This window comes from Schistocerca cancellata, chromosome 1 (genome assembly GCF_023864275.1).
Source record: "Schistocerca cancellata isolate TAMUIC-IGC-003103 chromosome 1, iqSchCanc2.1, whole genome shotgun sequence".
Classification (NCBI taxonomy): Eukaryota; Metazoa; Arthropoda; class Insecta; order Orthoptera; family Acrididae; genus Schistocerca; species Schistocerca cancellata.
Genome location: NC_064626.1, coordinates 1,028,428,360 through 1,028,449,830, shown reverse-complemented (window position 1 = coordinate 1,028,449,830; position 21,471 = coordinate 1,028,428,360). Strand labels below are relative to the sequence as shown.

The 21,471-nt window shown below is 41.0% G+C and overlaps 1 protein-coding gene across 1 annotated transcript in view; it reads right to left on the bottom strand.

The window, feature by feature from the left end:
* The window catches only part of LOC126122489 (acid sphingomyelinase-like phosphodiesterase 3a), a 538,383-nt gene that overhangs the window by 201,474 nt on the left and 315,438 nt on the right, over positions 1-21,471 (bottom strand). Inside the window, exon 4 of the mRNA XM_049915090.1 lies at positions 21,224-21,386. Within this exon, the coding sequence (XP_049771047.1) occupies positions 21,224-21,386 (163 nt within the window). The remainder of the gene's footprint in view (positions 1-21,223; positions 21,387-21,471) is intronic.

Genomic DNA, 21,471 nt, shown 5'->3' with positions numbered 1-21,471 from the left:
CGTTCAAGTTGTCAGATTTTCCAATGGAATGTGACACCAAATCGATAAATGAAGCGGCTGTCGCGGAAAAAAATTAACAGCGTCTTTTTAAAGTAACAAGACCGAGAAATAAAAGAGGAAAACGGAACAACTCTTACCGCCACAACGCTGGCTCACTTTCACTGAAGCCTGGCATTCGGCGAATTTCATTCCTGTCGATGGAAATAAAAAGAATGCTATGTATTGTTGAAGGCAATATCGGGCCCTGAAAACTGGCTGCTGTATACGGCACTGTAACGGCCTTACACGTCGTTTGTGTGGTCCAAAAGCGAGTATCGTGGAGCAGCTGAAATTTCTGCCTTAACATAATAAAAGACTCTACTAAACTGGGATAAGCCTTATATACATGCAAGTAGGTTTTACGCCAAGCAACAGTATATCGATATCCGGGTATCATATATCTAAAAATCTAGAATGGAAGTATTGCTTTACCTAAAGTTTTCGAAACGACTCTCTGTTTAGAAGAAACATACATTTAATGATAATAAACTCGCGTGCATTACTTAAGGATGAAAGTAACTTTCGCATTGTGTCACTGCCAATTCACGTAGCTCGATGAATCTTGGACCACACATAGAAAGAATTGCTGCAATATAAAACAGAAGGTAACTGAAGGAAATTCGTAATGACACGAACAGCAGGAGAACAATTTTTGTTCCATAATAATTAAACTAAATTCATAGTGATTGATGATGTTCCCAGGGACATTACAGACGTCGGGACATGGTTCTAAACAGGGTGAGTGATCACCACGGACGGGAATTCATGCTATGCGCCGTCTTCCCATGCTGGCCACGAGGTTGACAAGGAGCAGTTGTGTGTGTGTGGGTGGGCAGGGGTGAGGGGTGAGGGGGAATAATATGTTGTCCGGCTCTTCTCAGAAAGTGCTCTCTCGACATTCCGACAGCAGATCTCTACGTGATACACAAAGCCTCTCTCTGCCAATGGAGTTTGTTGAGCATCTCCGTAACGCTTTCGCGCCGACTAAACCATCCCGTGACGAAACGCACCGCTCTTCGTTGCATCTCTCCTATCTCTTCTATCGGTCTTACATGGTAGGGATCCACGACAGATGAACAGTACTCAAGCATCAGTCGAACATGCGCTTATAACCCACTTCCTTCGTGGATGAGTCACATTTCCTTCAGCTTCTTCCCATTAAGCTGATTCTGGCATTTTATTTTCCCACTATTTGTTTTATATGGTCATTCCACTTTAGGTCACTCTGGATAGTTACTCCTACATATTTTCCGGCTCTTTGTCATCAATAGTATAGCTGTACAGTAGTGGTTTTCTTTTCGTATGTATTCGCAATACGTTACATTTATTTTCGTTCAGCGTCAACTGCCAGAGCCTGCCCCATTCATCAGTTCTCTGGAAGTCATTCTGAAAATCGTTACTATCCTCTGGCGTTGCTACTTTATTACAGACAACCCCATCATCTGCGAACACTCTTAAAAAGCATCCAACGCTTCGTATTAGACCATATATATATATATATATATATATATATATATATATATATATATATATATATATATATATATAGTATGATTATATGATAGTGGAACAAACACTGGTATCAGTTTCTTCTGTAAAATATCTGGGAGTATGCATGCGGAACGATTTGAAGTGGAATGATCATATAAAATTAATTGTTGTAAGGCGGGTACCAGGTTGGGAGAGTCCTTAGAAAATGTAGTCCATCAACAAGGGAGGTGGCTTACAAAACACTCAGTCGACGTGTACTTGAGTATTGCTCATCAGTGTGGGATCCGTACCAGGTCGGGTTGACGGAGGAGATAGAGAAGATCCAAAGAAGAGCTGCGCGTTTCGTCCCAGGGTTATATGGTAAGCGTGATAGCGTTACGGAGATGTTTAGCAAACTCAAGTGGCAGACTCTGAAACAGAGGCGCTCTGCATTGCGGTGTAGCTTGCTGCCCAGGTTTCGAGAGGGTGCGTTTCTGGATGAGGTATCGAATATATTGCTTCCCCTACTTATACCTCCCGAGGAGATCACGAATGTGAAATTAGAGAGATTCGAGCGCGCAAGGAGGCTTTCCGGCAGTCGTTCTTCCTGCGAACCATACGCGACTGGAACAGGAAAGGGAGGTAATGACAGTGGCACGTAAAGTGCCCTCCGCCACACACCGTTGGGTGGCTTGCGGAGTATAAATGTAGATGTAGATGTAGTAAACAGTAACACTTGTATCACTCTTCCTTGGGTTACACCGGATATTAATTTTACATCTGCCTATTTTGTTCCGTTAAGAGGGATGTGTTGAGATCTCTCTGCAATGATGTCTTGAATCCAGTGGCAGATCAGCTCCGATATTCGTTAAGCTCGTATATTTTTCATTAAACGGCAGTGAGGGACGGTGTCAAATGCCTTCCTGAAGTCAAAGAACACGGAATCAACCTGGACGCCATTGTCTACGGCGCTTTAGATCTCAGGAAGGATTAGAGCGAGCTGTTCCGCAGGATCTCTGTTTGCGCAATCCATGTTGACTTTTATGGAGGGGATTTTCATTCTCCAGTAACGCCATGATTTTTAAGCATAAAATATGTTCATAATTATACAAATGACTGGCATCGGCGATAAAGGTCTATAATTGTGTACATCTGTCCTGTAGCCCTTCTTAAAAAGAGGGAATGACGTCCGCTTTCTTCCAATCGCTAGATAACCTTTATTGCATAAGCCATCTACGATAAATTACTGTTAGAAGAGGAGCAAATTCTTTCGCATAATCTTTATAGAATCTTATAGGTATCACATCTGGTCCTGACTCCTTTCTACTACTAAGAAATTGTCGTCTTTCTGTTCTGCGGTGGGTTATCTCAAGATCTGCCATTTAGACGTTTGCACGACGATTGAAAGCAGGGACCGTGTTACGATCTTCCACAGTGAAACACTTTCGGAAACCCGAATTCAGTACTTCGGCCTTCTCTATGTTTCATCCGTTTCGGCGCCAGTATGTTGACTGAGTGAATGAATAGATGATTTGACCCACATACTGATTTTACATAGGACCAAACCTCTTATGGTTTCTGACCAGATCTTTTCACCAAGTTTTACTTTTCTCATTGCTCTTCTTACGCTCATTTTTGCTTCATTCAGCCTTTGTATGTCAGCTACGTTTTTATTTCTATTGAATCTGGGATGAAGTTCTCTTTGTTTATGTAGTATATTCCTAACATGGCTGTGGGTGTTAAGACCTTACTCGGAATACACTTGTTCAGGTCCTACTGCACGTTGCCTTCGATTTTTTTTTCTATTTGTTCTTCACATCTTCGTCTTCATCACCGAATATTTTATGTTCACTGCTCATATACTCTAAAATTGGAATCCTGTCACTCTTGCTAAGCTAAAATATCGTCCTACCTTTCTTATCATTCTTAAAATTCTTTGTAAGACCAATTGTCATAGATGCTATTACAGCCTTATGATGACTGATACCTTCCTCTGCATTAACTGATTCTATAAGTTCAGGTCTGTTTGGTGCCAGAAGGTCTAAGACGCTAACCTCACGAGTTGGTTCTGTAACTATCTGCGCAACGAAATTTTCGTACATGACATCCACAACAATGTCTCACAAATTCCTGTCTATGGTACTACTTTTGATAGCATGACTCTCCCAATCTATACTTGACAATTTGACGTCACCCCCTATTACAACAGCATGATCAAGAAAATTACTAACAGTATTCTGTAAGCTCTGTCTGAAGAGCTCTACCACTAGAGCTCTGATCCGAGCGTTCTAAAAAAGCATCCGATTACCATTTTTGACCGATCTTTAATACTTTACTACACCTAGATTAATTCACTATAGGAATTCGTAATAACATCGCTAGAATTTAACGAATTCTTTACTGCAATTAACACGCCGCCACCACTGGCGACTGATCTATCCGTACGATAAATATTCTGATCTGGACTTATGATTTAGTTATCATTAACGTTCGGTTTCAACCATCTTTCTGTCACTAATGCTATCTGCGCATTACAACCTTCAGTAAGGGATACTAATTCTGGGACCTTTCCTTGGATGCTCCAGCAGTTTACTAAAATCATATTATCCTTTCTATCTCTGATTTGCGAGGTCCAACATTCTCTGAGGTCACTGTGGCGCGTTTATGAAGCAAATCGTCTTTGATCGCAAAGAAGAGTTTCTCTACCCTAAACATGATTTAATGCGATTTAATGATGAAGGTTTATGATCATAATTTTGCTTTTTTGGGAATGTGCTATTTTGTAATTCCATGTAAATTTATTTCTGAACCAGAATTGCTCAAAACAGTGAGAGTACCAGTTTAAGTGAAGATAAATATGAGGATGAATTTCTACTGTGCGCGAAAAGTGACAATACAGAACAGATATTCTAATGTAAGGGCTTTTCTATGTTTAGTAGCTGCAGAAGGTCTGATGAAACCAACTTTCTCAGCATAAAACAGTTAAATAAATCCACACACCGTCGTTAACATTCTGTTTTCTTCATACTTTGACTTTTCCGTTATCATTATAGGACCGGAATGTTAAAAGATTGTTGCATTATGAGAAGTGGCAGTTTTGTCTGTGATATTGGCTAGAGTAAACACTTTTCCCGAGTACACGTGAGTATATAATAAGGGGAGATGGCGCTACACACCTACGCCGCACGGTGCTTTAAAGGCGGCGGCGTCGTTTTAGATGCCCCAAAACATTACCAGACTACTGTCTGGATTGCTTCTTCTTCCTTATTTCTGTTGGGTGCAAACAGCAGTTGTTTTAAATAGAAGATGTTAAAGTTCTTTCTTGAATAACACACTTTCAGGATAGCATTCTCAGACTTTTCCGATGTTAATTGCATGTTTCATCCAGTAACACGACGAAATTCGGCTCGATAATGTAACTCTTTTTGCTATATGTTTTGCATTCGGACTGACGAAGCTGTTGTCTGGTCTATGTTCTCTTCCCAAAAATGCTGAGAAAATATTTTGCTATGCTTGGTCTGTTACCATCCTGTCCTCACGGCGTTCACCCAGAGACTTTCCTAGATGATCGAAAATATACAGTCAAATAACAGAAGTAAAGCTACTAAAGGAAAAGTGAACAGCACAACCGAAATTCATGTAAATAAATGAAAACGTCACTCGAACGAAACTACCTATGAATAAAATGTGACTCTTTTGCACTTAACACTATAGCCAGAATGATTGGTACATATCTGCAAATGACGGAGGCCGGCAGTTTCTATCAAAACACTTTCATCAGAAGCTAATATTTGGGACAGCGAACATGGCAGGCACTAGCTTCACATTTGTGACGTCATCAAAACTCCCCTCCCTGTAAGAAAACATGTACAAAGAAGAACCTCTGGAGTCAAGAGTTGATACTGTTGTCAAGTAGCCTGTATGCGTGAGCAGAGAGTTTGGTGTCGAGCGTTACCTAAGGTAGTAGCGTGCAGTGTTACGAAAGCCTGATTTCGCATTACTGTTGCTACAGCCTGGCATTTGTAGAAGAAAGTAATTTGCCTCGTGCAATAACTTTGCAGAAAAAGGGATGACGCTTTAATTTTGGTTTGTAAATTTCGTAAATTGGATTTTTTGACTATAACAATATTGTTGTCTCAACAACCTGTAAATGCATATAAGCAGAAAAGAACCACATCACTTTTTACTCCTATATATTTTCAAATAGTGAATGTGGATTTCTTTTAAAGAATTAATTTTCATGAAAACGTTTTCTAATGAGTTACTTTTGTTAACTTACTGTTTGTTAGTAACAGTGTCATATGATGTAGGTATGTTCATACCTACTAACTTCTGCTAATGAATACAAAGTTGAAGTGCAATTAATTTTCAATTTGTTCGACACTGGATTTCCACATCCCTCTTGGTATTCAAAGGCTATTAAAAGAAAACTAATTCGGATTCAAATTGCAACTCGCTAGGTCCGACCGTTAACTGTTTATTATGTAGGCATGTAGTGCTCTTGCACTGCATATGACAAGATTTATTTAAGTATTGACAAAGCAGAGTGATTTATTTCAGGTTGTAGCAGTGCGATGCAGTGGCTTAACGGCAGCCTGATTATGCTTTAGCACACGAGCAAGCCAAAGCGGTTATTATGGCTAGAAATTGACGACTACTTTGTGCTCCTAGGAAACGTGATTGTCTATTCAGATTACATTCATTGAGACACTAATTGGTTTGACGTAAATTCGCATTTTATTTAGTTCAAAATATTGAGATTATTCACATGTAATGGGTCCAATGCGTTGTGTTCGTGTAATGTGTGTAATAATGCACGTAGCTATTTTAAACACCGAAGTTTCAGATGCAGTACATGTAACGCATACATACAGGCGCTGGCAAGCACAACATTGCACAACGTAGTGTCTGGTTAAGTCTAAAGGCTCCACTGAGAAACAAAATTAAAAATAATCATTTTAAAAAATTTGTATGGATGAAAAGACACACCGAATAGAGAAGAGAAAGCAAAAAAGTAACAGTGATAGTGGTCAAATGCCCTAGCTGACTCCCCCTTCCCACCCACCCCCCACCCCCCACCCCATGCTACCAACACATACGCATACCAAGAAAGAAATATGTGTACTCCGTCTGTCTGTGTCTGACTTTTCCAGATGTTTGCATAGCACGTATTGGAGCCAGGATTTACCAACATGGATGTCAGAAACTGCCTAGAAACCACATCCGCGGTTTTCGGGTTACCTATCCCTGCCGTTAACCCGTCGGCTGAATTCGAGCCGGGGGCGCTACACTTACCCATGTCTCGTAAGTGGGCGCTTTAAGGCACTCGGTTATTCGGGCAGGTGCGCTGTACACGTGTAAAATGCAACTAATTTATTTGCATCTTTCCGTAGGTGAGGAACGTTATACGTCAGCAAAACTCACTGTTTTGGATATAGCAGAAAGGTAGGTGATGCCGCATGTAATGCATCTTATGCCTTTTTAAGAGACAGTGTTCACTCCTTTTGATCTGATCATATAAGAGTAGAAAAACTGTGGAATGTTTTCAAAGAGATAGTATCGACAGCATTTGAGAGATACATCCCACATAAATTAATAAGTGATGGTATTGATCCCCCACGGTACACAAAAGGGTCAGATCGTTGTTGAAGAGGCAATGAAAAAACCATGCCATATTTAAAAGAACGCAAAATCCCCAAGATTGGCAAAGTTTTACAGAAGTTAGAAATATAGCGCGTACTTCAACGCGAGATGCTTTTAATAGTTTCCACAAAACGAAATTCTGTCTCGAAATCTGGCAGAAAACCCAAAGAGCTTCTTGTCATACATAAAGCACACTAGTGGCAAGACGAAATCAATACCTTCACTGCGCGATAACAACTGTGAAGTCACCGATGACAGTGCCACTAAAGTAGAGTTATTAAACACAGTTTTCCGAAACTCCTTCACCAAATAAGACGAAATAAATATTCCTGAATTCCAATCAAGAACAACTGCCAGGATGAGAAACATAGAAGTAGATATGCTCGGTGTAACAAAGCAGCTTAAATCACTTAATAAAGGAAAGGCCTCCGGTCCAGATTGTATACCAGTTAGATTCCTGTCAGAGTATGCTGATAAAATAGCTCCATATTTAGCAATTATATACAACCACTTGCTCACAGAAGGATCCGTACCTGAAGACTGGAAAATTGTTCAAGTCACACCAATACCCAAAAAGGGAAGTAGAAGTAATCCGCTGAATTACAGGCCTACATCACTAACGTCGATTTGCAGTAGGGTTTTGGAACATATACTGTATTCGAACATTATGAAGTACCTCGAAGAAAACGATTTATTGGCACTTAGTCAGCACGCACTCAGAAAATATGGTTCTTGTGAAACACTACTAGCTCGTTATACTCATGAATTAATGAGTGCTATCGACAGGGGATGTCAAATTCATTCCATGTTTTATTTTTCCAGAAGGCTTTCGACACCGTTCCTCGAAAGCGTCTTGTAATCAAACTGCGTGCTTACGGAGTATCGCCTCAGTCGTTGCGACTGGATTCGTGATTTCCTGTCACAAAGGTCACAGTCCGTAGTAACAGACGGAAAGTCATCGAGTAAAACACAAGTAAATCCGGTGTTCCCCAAGGAAGTGTTATAGGCCCTATTTAGTTCCTGATCTATATTAACGACACAGGAAACAATCTGAGTAGCCGTCTTAGATTGTTTGCAGATGATGCTGTCATTTACCGTCTTGTAATGTCATCAGGCTCAAAACGACTAGCAAAATGATTCAGATAAGATATCTGTGTGGTGTGAAAAGTGGCAATTGACACTGAATAAAGAAAAGTGTGAAGTTATTCACATGAGCACTAAAGGAAATCCGCTAAATTTCGATTACACCATAAGTCACACAAATCTGAAGACTGTAAATTCAGCTTAATACTTAGGGATTACAATTACAAATAACCTAAATTGGAACGATCACATAGATAATATTGTGTGTAGAGCAAACCAAAGACTGCGATTCATTGGTAAAACACAAAGAAGGTGCAACAGGTCTACTAAAGATACTGCTTACACCACGCTTGTCCACCCTATTCTGAAGTATTGCTGTACGGTTTGGCATCCGCATCAGGTGGGACTGACGGATAACATCGAAAAAGTACAAAGAAGGGCAGATAGTTTTGTACTATCGCGAAATAGGGGAGATAGTGTCACAGACATGATTCGTGAATTGGAGTGGCAATCATTAAACCAAAGGCGTTTTTCGTTGCTACGGGATCTTCTCATGAAATTTCAATCACCAGTTTTCACCTCCGTTTCCGAAAACATAATGTTGCCACCCACCTACACAGGGATAAATGATCATCACGATAAAATAAGAGAAATCAGGTCTCACACAGAAAATCTTAAGTGCTCGTTTTTACCGCGTGCCGTTCGAGAGTGGAACAGTACAGAGATAGCTTGAAGGTGGTTCATTGAACCCTCTGCCAGGCACTTTATTGTGAATAGCAGAGTAATCACGTAGGTGTAGATGTAGATGCATGGTCGTGAAATTACGCCAAATTTGGAACTGACAAAAATCTGTCAATTTCAGAACTACAGGAAGAAAGTGATTGTTTGGAGAAAATGTGGAGTGGGGAAGTAAAAGTAAAGTAAGGTCCATTTGGCGAAATTGGTTCGCTACGACACGGTGCGGCTGGCAGGCTTCAATCATACAAAGGATGCTACGTGGCATCAGACGGCTGCAGTGGCAGATCCTGCTGCTGACCGGCCGACTAACTGGATCGACAGATGACAGCTTGTGTTGTAGGCGGGAGCCGGCGTTCTGAGACCGGGGGGAGCAGTGTTTGAAACCCACCGCACCTCTCCCCCCCCCCCCCCCCCCATCCGTTCCCACACGTGTATACACCGCACGTCTGCTGCAGACAACGAAAGATAGGTCCAATTTATTTCGTTTGGTACTTTCTGGTGTTAAAATAATGGTCAGTACGGAAGGGAGTGATGGTGGAGAGAATAACTGCTGCATTTCAGTGTCGTTACAAGTGAAAATAGCACTCCAAATCTTTCAAGTCTAGTACAGTGATCGAATTATCCTCTTTGAAAACAGCACATTTCCTTGTACATTAGATCGACTGTAATGTCTATACGTGTAATGTAATGCTATAGAACAAGCCTTCACATATTCTGATAAACAATACACACAGTTCCTGGTTTCTCAGAAGGATGGAACTGAGCTTGAAGATTAAACTCTAATGTACAGTGGTGTGCAAAACTTAAGAACGTATCCAACTTTCGCGTGATGTGTCATTGCCACGTCAGATAGCTTGACGAAACTTGGACCATACGTAGAATGAACTGCTACAGTATAATACAGAAGGTAACAGAAAGAAAAATGCAATTAGACAAACAGAAATAAATATTTTATTTGAAGACAACGAACAAAAATTGAAACGATCGTGAGGCATTGTTGGCGGGGAAGCCCCATTCGGGGAAGTTCGGGCGTCCAATGAACGCCACACTGAGCGACTTGCATCCAGGTTATAAGGATGAAATGATGAGGAAGACAACACAACATCCAGTCCACTAGCAGAGAAAAATCCCCAACCCCTCCGGGAATGTAACCTCGGCCCGCGGCGTCGTAGACAATCAAGTTTCCACTGATCTAAGCAGGCGGACAATATTTAAACTGAAGTCACCACAATTCATTACTCTCCCCTGGACATTAGAAACAGCGGGAAATGGTTCTTAGTAGCTTAGTAGGATGTGATCGTCAGACAGCAACGTAGGCTGTGCAACGTGCACCCATGAAGGGCACGAGGTTGGTCAGGAGTTGTTATTCTCGATGGTCGTTGGTGCATGGGGTCGTGCTGCAGTAAGTCTCCTCAACAAATACACACGTGCTCGATGGGACTTATGTCTGGGCAGGTTACAACATATGCCGAATTTTCTGTCTTTTCAAGAGGTTCTCCATCTGCGCTGATCAATGCGGTCACGTACTGTCATCCAGAAACCTGAAGTCATAGCCGAGTGCACCCTGAAAAAGACGCACATGGGAAAAGACTATAGAGTTACAATAACGTTAAGTGGTAAACGTACCGTGTTCAAAAATTTTGTGGTCAGAAAATGCAACATTATCTATTTAATGATGTACGTCGGGAATTTGGAATTTGCATCATAACAAAGTGACGTTCACACACACATCACGAAAAGTATTCCATCAACCCAGCTGCCAGAACTACTGAAGATAGACGTTGACTGTGGATATTGTATCACACCCACAGTCCCTTTGACTGTTCAGAGATGTCACTAAACCCGCTCAAAGATGTAAACAACCACGTATTAGCAGCCCCTATTGGAGGATGGGATTCAACAGCCGATCAGTTCCAGTCATCCCACCAAGAAGGAGGTACACAGCTCGTGTTGTCCGTAGTTCAACCACGCCTAGACGGTCAATACCGCGGTTAGATCGCGTCCGCATTGTTACTTTGTGTCAGGAAGGGCTCTCAACAACGGAAGTGTCCAGGCGTCTCGGAGTGAACCAAAGCTATGGTGTTCGGATATGGCGGCGATACAGAGAGACAGGAATTGTCGATGACATTCCTCGCTCATGCCGCCGAAGGGTTACTACTGCAGTGGATGACCGCTACCTACGGATTATGACTCGGAGGGACCCTGACAGCAACGCCACCATTTTGAATAATGCTTTTCGTGCAGCCACAGGACGTCGTATTACGACTCAAACTGTGCGCAGTAGGCTGCATGATGCGCAACTTCACTCCCGACGTCCATGGTGAGGTCCATCTTTGCAACCACGACACCATGCAGCGCGGTACAGATGGGCCCAACAACATGTCGAATGGAAAAAATAGTTCAAATGCTTCTGAGCACTATGGGACATAACATCGGAGGTCATTAGTCCCTTAGGATTTAGAACTACTTAAACCTAAGTAACCTAAATACATCACACACATCCATGCCCGAGGCAGGATTCGAACCTGCGACCGTAGCACTCGTGCGGTTCCAGACTGAGGCGCCTAGAACCTCTCTGCCACACTGGCCGGCTGTCGAATGGACCGCTCAGGACTGGCATCACGTTCCCTTCATCGATGAGTGTCGCACATGCCTTCAACCAGACCAATCGTATGAGACGGGTTTGGAGGCAACCTGGTCAGGCTGAAAGCCTTAGACACACTGTCCATCCAGTGCAGCAAGATGGAGGTTAGCTACTGTTTTGGGGTGGCATTATGAGGGGGCGACGTACGCCGCTGGTGGTCATGGAAGAAGCTGTAACGGCTGTACGACATGTGAATTCCATCCTCTGACTGCTAGTGCAAACCATATCGACAGCATATTGACGAGGCATTGGTCTTCATGGTCGACAGTTCCCGCTCCCATCGTGTACATATTGTGAATGACTTCCTTCAGGATAACGACATCGCTCGACTAGAGTGGCCAGCATGTTTTCCAGACATTAACCCTATCGAACATGCCTGGAATAGATGGCTGTGTATGGACGACGTAACCCACCAACCACTCTGAGGGACCTACGCCGAATCGCCGTTGAGGAGTGGGACTCTCTGGACCAACAGTGCCTTGATGAACTTGTGGATAGTATGACACGACGAATATAGGATTGCATCAATGCAACAGTAAGTGCTATTGGGTGTTAGACGTACCAGTGCGTACAGCAATCTGTACCACCGCCTCTGAAGGTCTCGCATTATGGTGATACAACATGCAATGTGTGGTTGCATGAGCAATAAAAAGGGCAGAAATGATGTTTATGTTGATCTCTATTCCAATTTTCTGTACAGGTTCCGGAACTCTCGGAACCGAGGTGATACAAAACTTCTTTTGATGTGTGTAAATTAAAAGTTAATTATTTTAGAGTGCTAGTGACGGTAGTTGCAAATGCTAAACGAAGCTACAAACATCTCTGGCATATGCTTCCGTGTGTCGTGTATTTGTAGTGTCCTGTTCGACGACTGTTTACGACACGCATTCGAGAAGTTACTGTATTTGTTTGGACAATTACAGCTAGATATAATGGTAACAAAAGCTCAGAAAATTCTTTGTTCGTTGTGTACCATCTGTGATGAAAAAAAAAACTGGTGGTCGTCCAAGCGAATTCGAAAATACTGTTTGTGAAAAATACGTGCCATTACTCGCTTGTATACCTTTGTACACAAGCGAGACGAGGCACAGTCAATTGAAGTGAAAGCAGTTATTTCTATATATTTGTTGCACCACACTACCTTATTGACCTACTGCTCATTATTTACTCATACATAAAGTTACTGTAATTTATTACAAGTTTCTAATAATTCATATGAACATCCGAACTCAACACTGTTCTGAATTATTACGTTCCACTTTTACTGCGGAGTTTCAAATCGTAATGAAGTGGTAACACCCTGGAGCTTTTATTTTATTAGCGATGGCTAACCAAGGTATTACGTCCATGAAATACGAATGCAGATTTCAGATCTAGGGCACCAACTTCGTAGCGGACTGTGACAGTTTCAAAATAATGCAAATCCTCTCAATGTAACCTAAAAAGTGTTAAATAAAAATCTTTTACTGAATGAAATGTTGTGAGTGTTCATTTCCTTGATTGACTGTTGTCGAAATGGTATACTCACCGACAACGTTGGGGTGTACTGTACTCCTTTATCGTGTGCATCTTTTCAAGAGTGCTATCGGCCATGGCATCATTTTTATGGATCACAATGCTCGATCGCATCGATCAGCGAAAGAGGAGAATTTCTTGGAATTAGTGTATATTCTGTGAATGAACTGGCCTGGTGCCCGATCCCCCGATTGAAATGTGGGACGCGTTGGGCAGACGTACTGGAGGACGTTGTAACGTAGCAAATTATTACTAGTTGGCACATTTCATTGGAAAAGTAGCTCATGGAGGCGGGAGGGGAAGAAACGTTTTTTCTCTCGTTCGCGCAACTAACACTCGCTACTGGGCCAGGCGAGCGATGTGCTTGCCTAACGCTGCGTGCAAAGCGTTACACATACTCTCTGTGAATCTGAAGAAGTACTGTTAAATATTGATCGCTCTTTTCCATATTTAGTGTACCAAATTCTATTGATAGCAGAAGCATACTGCTAAAATTTCAAAGCTATAACTTAAATACTTTCGAAGTTATAAATTTTTACCTAAAACACATAATACCTTCGCTGGGATAGTGAAACCGAGTTAGGAACTGTAATGTATTGATTTATAGTATCAACTGAAACTACAACCAAGAAGGTAGGTTCATATAATCTAATTTTCGGGAATTTTCTTTAGCTTCATTGCCACAGATTTCTATTGTAATCAACAATACATTGGAAAACTATTATTTCATAGCTCTTTTTGTGTGTGAGTACTTTGGAGAGATAGAGAGTGAAAGGAGGACACATGTAATGTTAAAATGTGATATTTTATTAAAACTATGTAAATGTAACTGTGAGAAAGTTGTTGTGTAATAGAGGAATTTGTGACATCGACTGAGCATGATTTTGTAAAAGGGCAGCCAAATGGGGTGTTGAGTATTAAATTTATTAGTAATTTATTTTGTGGAAAGGAATCGTATTTCGGTTTCATTTAATTTTACCTAGTTTCGTAATTACGGAATTTCAAGTCTAAATTACGTGTGGTAATATGATTGGCTGAAATTAGAAATAAAACGAGTATACAAGTGCTCGAGATAATCTGACTGGCTGCTTAACACACCAGCCAATAGGAATTCAGCATTTACCGCTCGTCTCAGTGGGACTTGGTGCCTCTACTCTGTGAGTCGAGGCAGTCGCTCGGGAGCCGTCTACGCCTACGTTAAATCGCGCTGATCAAATTTGTACCAAAATGAAGAAACCCGCGCGTGTGAACGGTTCTCGCGTAGTCGATGAAAAGCGACTACTTTGTAGATTATTTTGAGAAAGTTTGAGCTTTTTGAGTGTTTTTTTGGGAGATTTCGCATGTGACCCTTTCAAGTCGTAAATAAATTCCGCGTGGCGTGTTTCGTACAAATTACGAGACATTATGACGAGCACTTCTGTACAATAAAACTGCTGAACAATTGACGTTGTTAACTCGCAAGAAAATTAATATATTCGAAGAATTCTGCAACTAACCGATGTTACGGTTACTGATCCGTAATTATGTCGGTCCATTCTTTTAACCTTCTTATATAAAGGAACCACTCACTCACTTGCTTTTTCCAGTCGCTTGGTATTCTGCTGTGGACGAGAGATTCGGCGATAAAGCAAGCTATGTAAGGGACCACAGCCGAAGAGCGCTCTCTGTAAAAACGAATTAGAATTTCATTCCTGTGTGGTCCTTTAAATTTTATCAACTCTTTCAGTTGTTTCTTATGGCGAGGCATGCCTTTCCCCCCTTACAGCAGCCTGCGCGACAGTCAAACGATGTCATCGATGTACGTACAAACCTTCTGCATAAATGAAATTTAGAGCATCAGCTTTCCTTTTACTGTCTTCTATTGTAACATCAAACTTGTCGACGAGTGAGTGAATAGAAGCCTTCGAACCGCTTGGTAGGTTTAATGAGGACAAAAATTCTTTCCAGTTCTCGGTGAGATCTTTCATCAAGGTTTGACTGTGAATGTTGTCTGCTTCGCGCATCGACCTTTTTATATACGCACGGGTATCTACTAAATTTTTCCTGTCAATATTTCCACTCTTCAGTACCTCCACAATCTTTTTCGAACACAGAATAAAACAATATCTGTTTCCTTAGCATTTTTCAACTTATTTATTAAAACCACGGTGAGTCTTTCCCGTCGTTAATCCTCATATTCAGCACAACCTTCCCCTACAAATGAATTTCAACTTGATCATAAATGCTCTAAATTGGTTGTTAACACCCACTTAACTGCTTTTTCCAGCATAAAATCTCCCACAGCCTTCTTGGTGGCTTTATTGATGTTAGTAGCCGTATCCCTGTCGCTACGTTGTCACTGTCATTAAGGTCAGGCCTGCTTGTAAAACTCTCCTCCCGAATAAGCCATGAAGGACCAACGTTACCGACCGGCCGCCGTGTCATCCTGAGCCCATAGGCGTCACTGGATGCGGATATGGAGAGGCATGTGGTCAGCAAACCGCTCTCCCGGTCATATGTCGGTTTCCGAGACCGGAGCCGCTGCTTCTGAATCAAGTAGCTCCTCAGTTTGCCTCCCAAGGGCTGATTGCACCCCGCTTGCCAACATGCTCGGCAGACCGTGTAGTCACCCATCCAGGTGCTAGCCCAGCCCGACAACGCTTAACTTTGGTGATCTGACGGGAACCGTTGTTACCACTGCGGCAAGGCAGTTGGCAGGCCTGCTTGTAGCTACATACATATTCTAAAGTCTAATGCCAAGTCGGGGCCACCACTTTCTTCTGTCACTATCATTTCCTTTCCCTTCCATGTAGTTCTTATATTTTATATTTTATCCTCTTCTCGGTGTCTTCCAGAAAATTCATCATCAGCCGTCTTCTTCTTTTCTGTCCCAGTGCTTCCCCTTGAAGAAAGTGAAAGAAGAAAGTGTGGTGTCTGATGACATATCCAATAAATTTTATTTTTCTGTTTCTCCATTTCTTTTAATACTCATAATCTCTTCGTTGACTTGTGTTAGGACTTCTGGTTTTTCTTTTTTTTTTTCAGCCTGTTCTTCTCACTTTCCACCATATCCACATTTCAGCAGCTTTATGTCAAATCCTTTCAAATTTACTCAAAGATCAACTTTCATTTTCATAGAGAAGTGTCCTCCATAAATATGATTTTATAACGTATTTATTTTAGTTTTCACTCTGTTAACTTTTAAATTCCATAGTATAAGAGTGTCTGATTGGGATTGCAACGTTCTATTCATTTCTGTGTCAGTGTCAGCAGCTATCCCAATGTCATCAGCAATTTTGATAAAATGGATCCATTTATAATTGTTTTAATTCTCTTTGTTTTCTTATTCGTGATCTAAATAACTTCCTCAATGGACGTATCAAATAAATATGGTGAGAGGGGACACGCTTTCAAACTCTTTTTCTATTGCTGGTCTCATCCTCTGTCTCATTTATGTTTAATATTTGCTTTCTTTCTGATACTGTGGATCAGTGTTCCGTCGTTTCAGTAAAGTTCTATTTTCTTCATAGTTCTAAAGGATAGATTAGGGTTCTTGCTGTCAAAAGCTTTTTCTAAGTCAATGAGGGTAAGATGATTTCTTCTGTCCAGTCCATCTTTCTCTTCAGTAGCATGCGCAAGGCAAAATTCCCTCTCTTGTTCCTCTGCCTTCTCCAACTCAAAATTGGTCTTCTACGCTACGCTTATCTACCTTTACTTTTAATATGATCATAAGTCTTTTATGATGCACTGAAAAAATATATATGTAAAATACAATACTGCCTCGTTAGTAAAGTTCATTTCCCTTTCTTTCTCTAAAAACATGCATGTCAAGTAATTTAACGTCTCATCTATAAATTTCACGTCACGTTCCGTTTTATACTTCACTAAATGCTTTTGTCTGTAACATTTACCAAAATACCTAAAAATATTGGCATTTCCATCTTAGGTCCACTTGAAGCAATGTCACTATTAATAGATCAACTTGAGGCAATGTTACTGCTAGCCGCGCGGGATTAGCCGAGCGGTCTAGGGCGCTGCAGTCCTGGACTGTGCGGCTGGTCCCGGCGGAGGTTTGAGCCCTCCCTCGGATATGGGTGTGAGTGTTTGTCCTTCGGATAATTTAGGTTAAGTAGTGTGTAAGCTTAGGGACTGATGACCTTAGAAGTGAAATCCCATAAGATTTCACACACATTTGAACATTTTTTTTTTGGTTACTGCTAGTACAAAGAATATTTTTTGGGTTTCAGTAATGCTTCATCTCATCAGGAAGTATTTTAAGGGGAAGAAGATACTGCATGTACTACAGAAAAGTTTAATCGTTGTTTGTTTTTATTACATTTTGTCTGGAACCTACCCTTGGTGGCATGTTTATAGACAAACATTGCGTTTTTCCGACACACAGAATACTCTTCACTCCCCTAAAATGTTCTTTATCAAACCATTTTGTGTAAAGTCTCATTTTATCGTAGGACTGTCAGCTGCCTGCTTGGACTATTATGTTACCAGCTCATATGCTTTTGTATGATTATATAATTATACGTGGAAATATCATTATGACCATTAATTAAATTCCACACTCATGTTTTGCACGTCGAATGTAAGTTACACATTAATTGGACTCGTCCAGTAGCTGACAGGCTTAGAACAGTAATTTAAACTGCCTATTTGTGTCAGCTATCTCTGCTAGCCAGCTTAGAGCAGTATTTTAGCCAACATGTGCTTTTACAGTTATATGGTTGGTCGTATTAGGATTATACATAGCTTCTTTTTTAACTAAAATGGTCAACTGCTTGGGTAGCATGTTATTTTTAGCTACAAAAATATGCGATATAAGTGATGCAACAAGTTAAAGATCTCTGCAAAACTTAACAATTTTAGTATGGTTTGTTGTTCTTTAGTATTGGAAAAAGTTCCATATGAAATCTATCAAAAACAAAATTAGCCAGAGAGTAAAAGCGATTAATTTCTTCTAGTGTAGAACTCCATGTATTATCTCCTCCCCTCCTAAAATGATATTGGGGGAGATAAGGCACTACTGAAAAACTTCCGGAAACGTCAGGTGAGGAAAGTTCGATCCTTTTACAACCAGCAACATAGCATCAAGAAGACCTGAGATCGAAATGGCAATATCTGTACATATTTTGATCAAAAAATTAAAAGAAGAGATGTGGAACATTACCCACTATGTGTGTGCGTGTGTATTTTATGTGGAAAACCTTCCCGTATTGTTTTCTATAAACAGTTCTGGTCGTATTGATACATTTGAACATGGCGCTGTCTTAGCTTATATTATCTTTGTGCTTGGACTGCAAAATTAGGCTAGTTTCTCCATCTCACATTATTTAACTTTTTGAATTTTTTAAATATCCTGCCGCATTGATCTTCACTTTTTTAATTTCATACCAAGTCCACCTTGCATTTGGTTAAATTTCCCACTGTCACCACTTTGGATTTTTTGTATTTTCTGTCGGCACGATCTTGCATTTTTGGAAATTGTTACCAAAGCCACTTGTATCGATTATCTTGGTTTGAGATATCGTTGCCATACCACGCATCTAGGCAACTAGCATGTTACTGGTGAAGCTGCCTCACCAGGTGCTGAGACAAGGATCTCTAGATCCAAACTCAGGGTTGAGTGTTGCACTGGAGTCGCTGTAGCCATACTGCTGCTGTCTGTCATACCACCTGAAACGAATCCATAGAAGCCCCGGAGTACCTCGGTAGGTAAAAGTTGCATCCAAGCAATATTGCATTACTTGTCTAGTTGCAAACTACTGAGCGTAGACTTTCTTTGAGTGATTCTACAGCAGCTGCAGCGGAATCGAGTGGCTAGCAGTCATCCGATGACTGAATGAACCTGGACCAGTTGCTGCCATCGATATAAGTCGGCAGTTAGACACTATTTCGACCTCGACACACACAATATTTTAGGCTGTTGCAATGAACTCTCTCCCTTCTATGATATTTAACCTGTCTTTTGAATATACGTTTCACACATCGTTAAATATTTTAGAGGTTTCTAATTCGGGTTCCATCCAGCTCTTTCTTCGAGTACGAGCGCGACAGCTTTTCTGGCGGGCGGCAAATTCTGTCATATAATTACGAGTGTGTGCTGCAAGCGTAATAGGATTACTGTAATGTCACAATAGGTGTCTTTACATGATTAAGATCAGTGCTAAAATAAATCTTCATGCTATCTGATATACAAAATCAGAATTAAATCGATATTTTATACAACTAATTAACTGTGAAATAATCTCAGCCCCCAACAACCTCATGCCTGTAGAAACAATATGGGTCGACGTATTTTCTTTTTAATTCTTATGTGCACGTCCTGTGTCCTTATTTCCGTTTTTTTGCCCTTCTTTAAAGTGTGTGATCATGTGTGAGTGATTTGAATGTAGTAGCATGTAGTAGCAGACGAACCAGAGTAGTGGTGGGTTTCTTAATCTTCTACCAACCTAAACGGTGTCACTGGAAGTTAGAGATCAGGGACAGGAGGGTTTGGCCAAAGATGTGTAAAGCTAAACGTTCTCCTAGCAGAGGTTGGTCATGGGCCTCCCGCACCATCTCGAGCTGCTCGGGGAGGGCTCTATGCGATGGTTAGTCGGGGAAGTGTGTTTGAAGAAAGGTAAGCGACCAGAAGTTCACTTAAAACGGCTGCGTCGAACAAGGGATAAAAGGTATTTGAATATCTTACATATTTGTTAAACTCAACAATTTTTTCTCGAAGCTATTTTTGCAATGATTTTAGGTACCGGTTATAATTTTTAGTGCAATTAATCGGGTGCAGAAAATGTGATTTCCGTTGCGCGCGATCACGCGTTCTATAAATTCAAATCTCAAGCCAGACCTTAAAGGTTACAGCTTGCCTTCTTATTTTTATTTGTGATGAACATTTTTAAATTATAGAAAAACTATGTCGACTGTACAATTTGCAAGATGAGTCAATTTGTTTCCAAGCACTTCACGCTAAAAATATGCCGCCACCAAATCCTGATCGATGCCAGCCACGAGGTGAATACAATTCTTCTGACTAAAAGTGCTGTCGACATTCGCTTGCCCGTGTGGATTTAGTGCATGTGAATGTGTTTTAAAATAGAGCAGTGACCACGTGCTCCCCAGATCTTCCCATACCCACAGGACTATGCAGATTAAAGACAACGCGGCTTGTAATTAGCAAGTGAGAAAGACATAGGATCCCTTATAAAAATATCATGAATGTTTGTCCATCTTTTAAATGCAACAAGATTACTGTTAAAAATACAAAAGATTAATCGAAAATAAAGATTTTGTCATTTGAAGCCAATTTCCGTTATCGCTAATTTATTTCTGAACATGCGGGAAAAGAGTGCCTTATTAGTAGCATTTGATGAACACGCCCCCCAAATCTAAAGTTCTTGGCACGAGATTAGTTCACAGCACGTAGTTTTCTCTGACTGCCCCCAAAAATATTATTTCGTTATCCGTTGCGACCTTATAATATCAGTACGTGAAAAGGAACACCTGGAAATAATAAAGTCAATCGGTATAAAGATTGTTCTGATAACTTAGGTGGGCCTAAACTTTAATCAAATAACGTGGAAATTACCAGCGAGGTTACGACGCCGAAAACAACAATGTGCTCAAGATGTTCTATCACAGCAGGCCTGAACAAAAAGAATAAAAGAAATTCCTGCTAGCAAAAATAAGCAGTCCCTTCGTATCCTGCCAATATAAATTCTATAATATTCAATACAGGTGTGCTGTATTACCTAAAACTGTGTTTACTTTCATTACTTTAATCGCGCGATTGTAAGCTCGGACGGATTTGGTAACAATTCTGTCTATGAAAAATAACAATACGGAACAAATATTGAATATATACATTTTTCTTCAGTTTTTAGTTTCAGCAGACCTCATGAAATCAACGAACTATCTCAGCATAAGTCAGTTAAATTAATCTGAGCACCCGGTTGACGTTTCCAGTGCACCTAATTTTTACCGTCTTTTTTATTTTATTTTTTATTTAGCTGAGGAACATCCTACGTAACTTCAGGCTAGACCATACTTTTGCAGAACTCACTAAAGAGACTACTTCCGATGTCAGTCGGAAGGCTGACGCTCACTCACCCCGTCCAGAGGATGAAGTCGATGTTGTCGCCGTGCTTGCTCTTCATAGCGCGCACAGCAGACTCGACCAGGTCCCACGGAGCGTCGCAACGGTAGTCTCCCAGCTGGCCAGGAGAGGCGCCACCTACACCTCCTGCTCGACCAGTGTCCGATCGCCAGCAGTCTGTGACAGTAAGAAATGCGGCTCTCAGATAGGTCTCTGAAATAGTGACTCAGATTCAGTCTCTTACTGTCTAAAATTGTTGGTG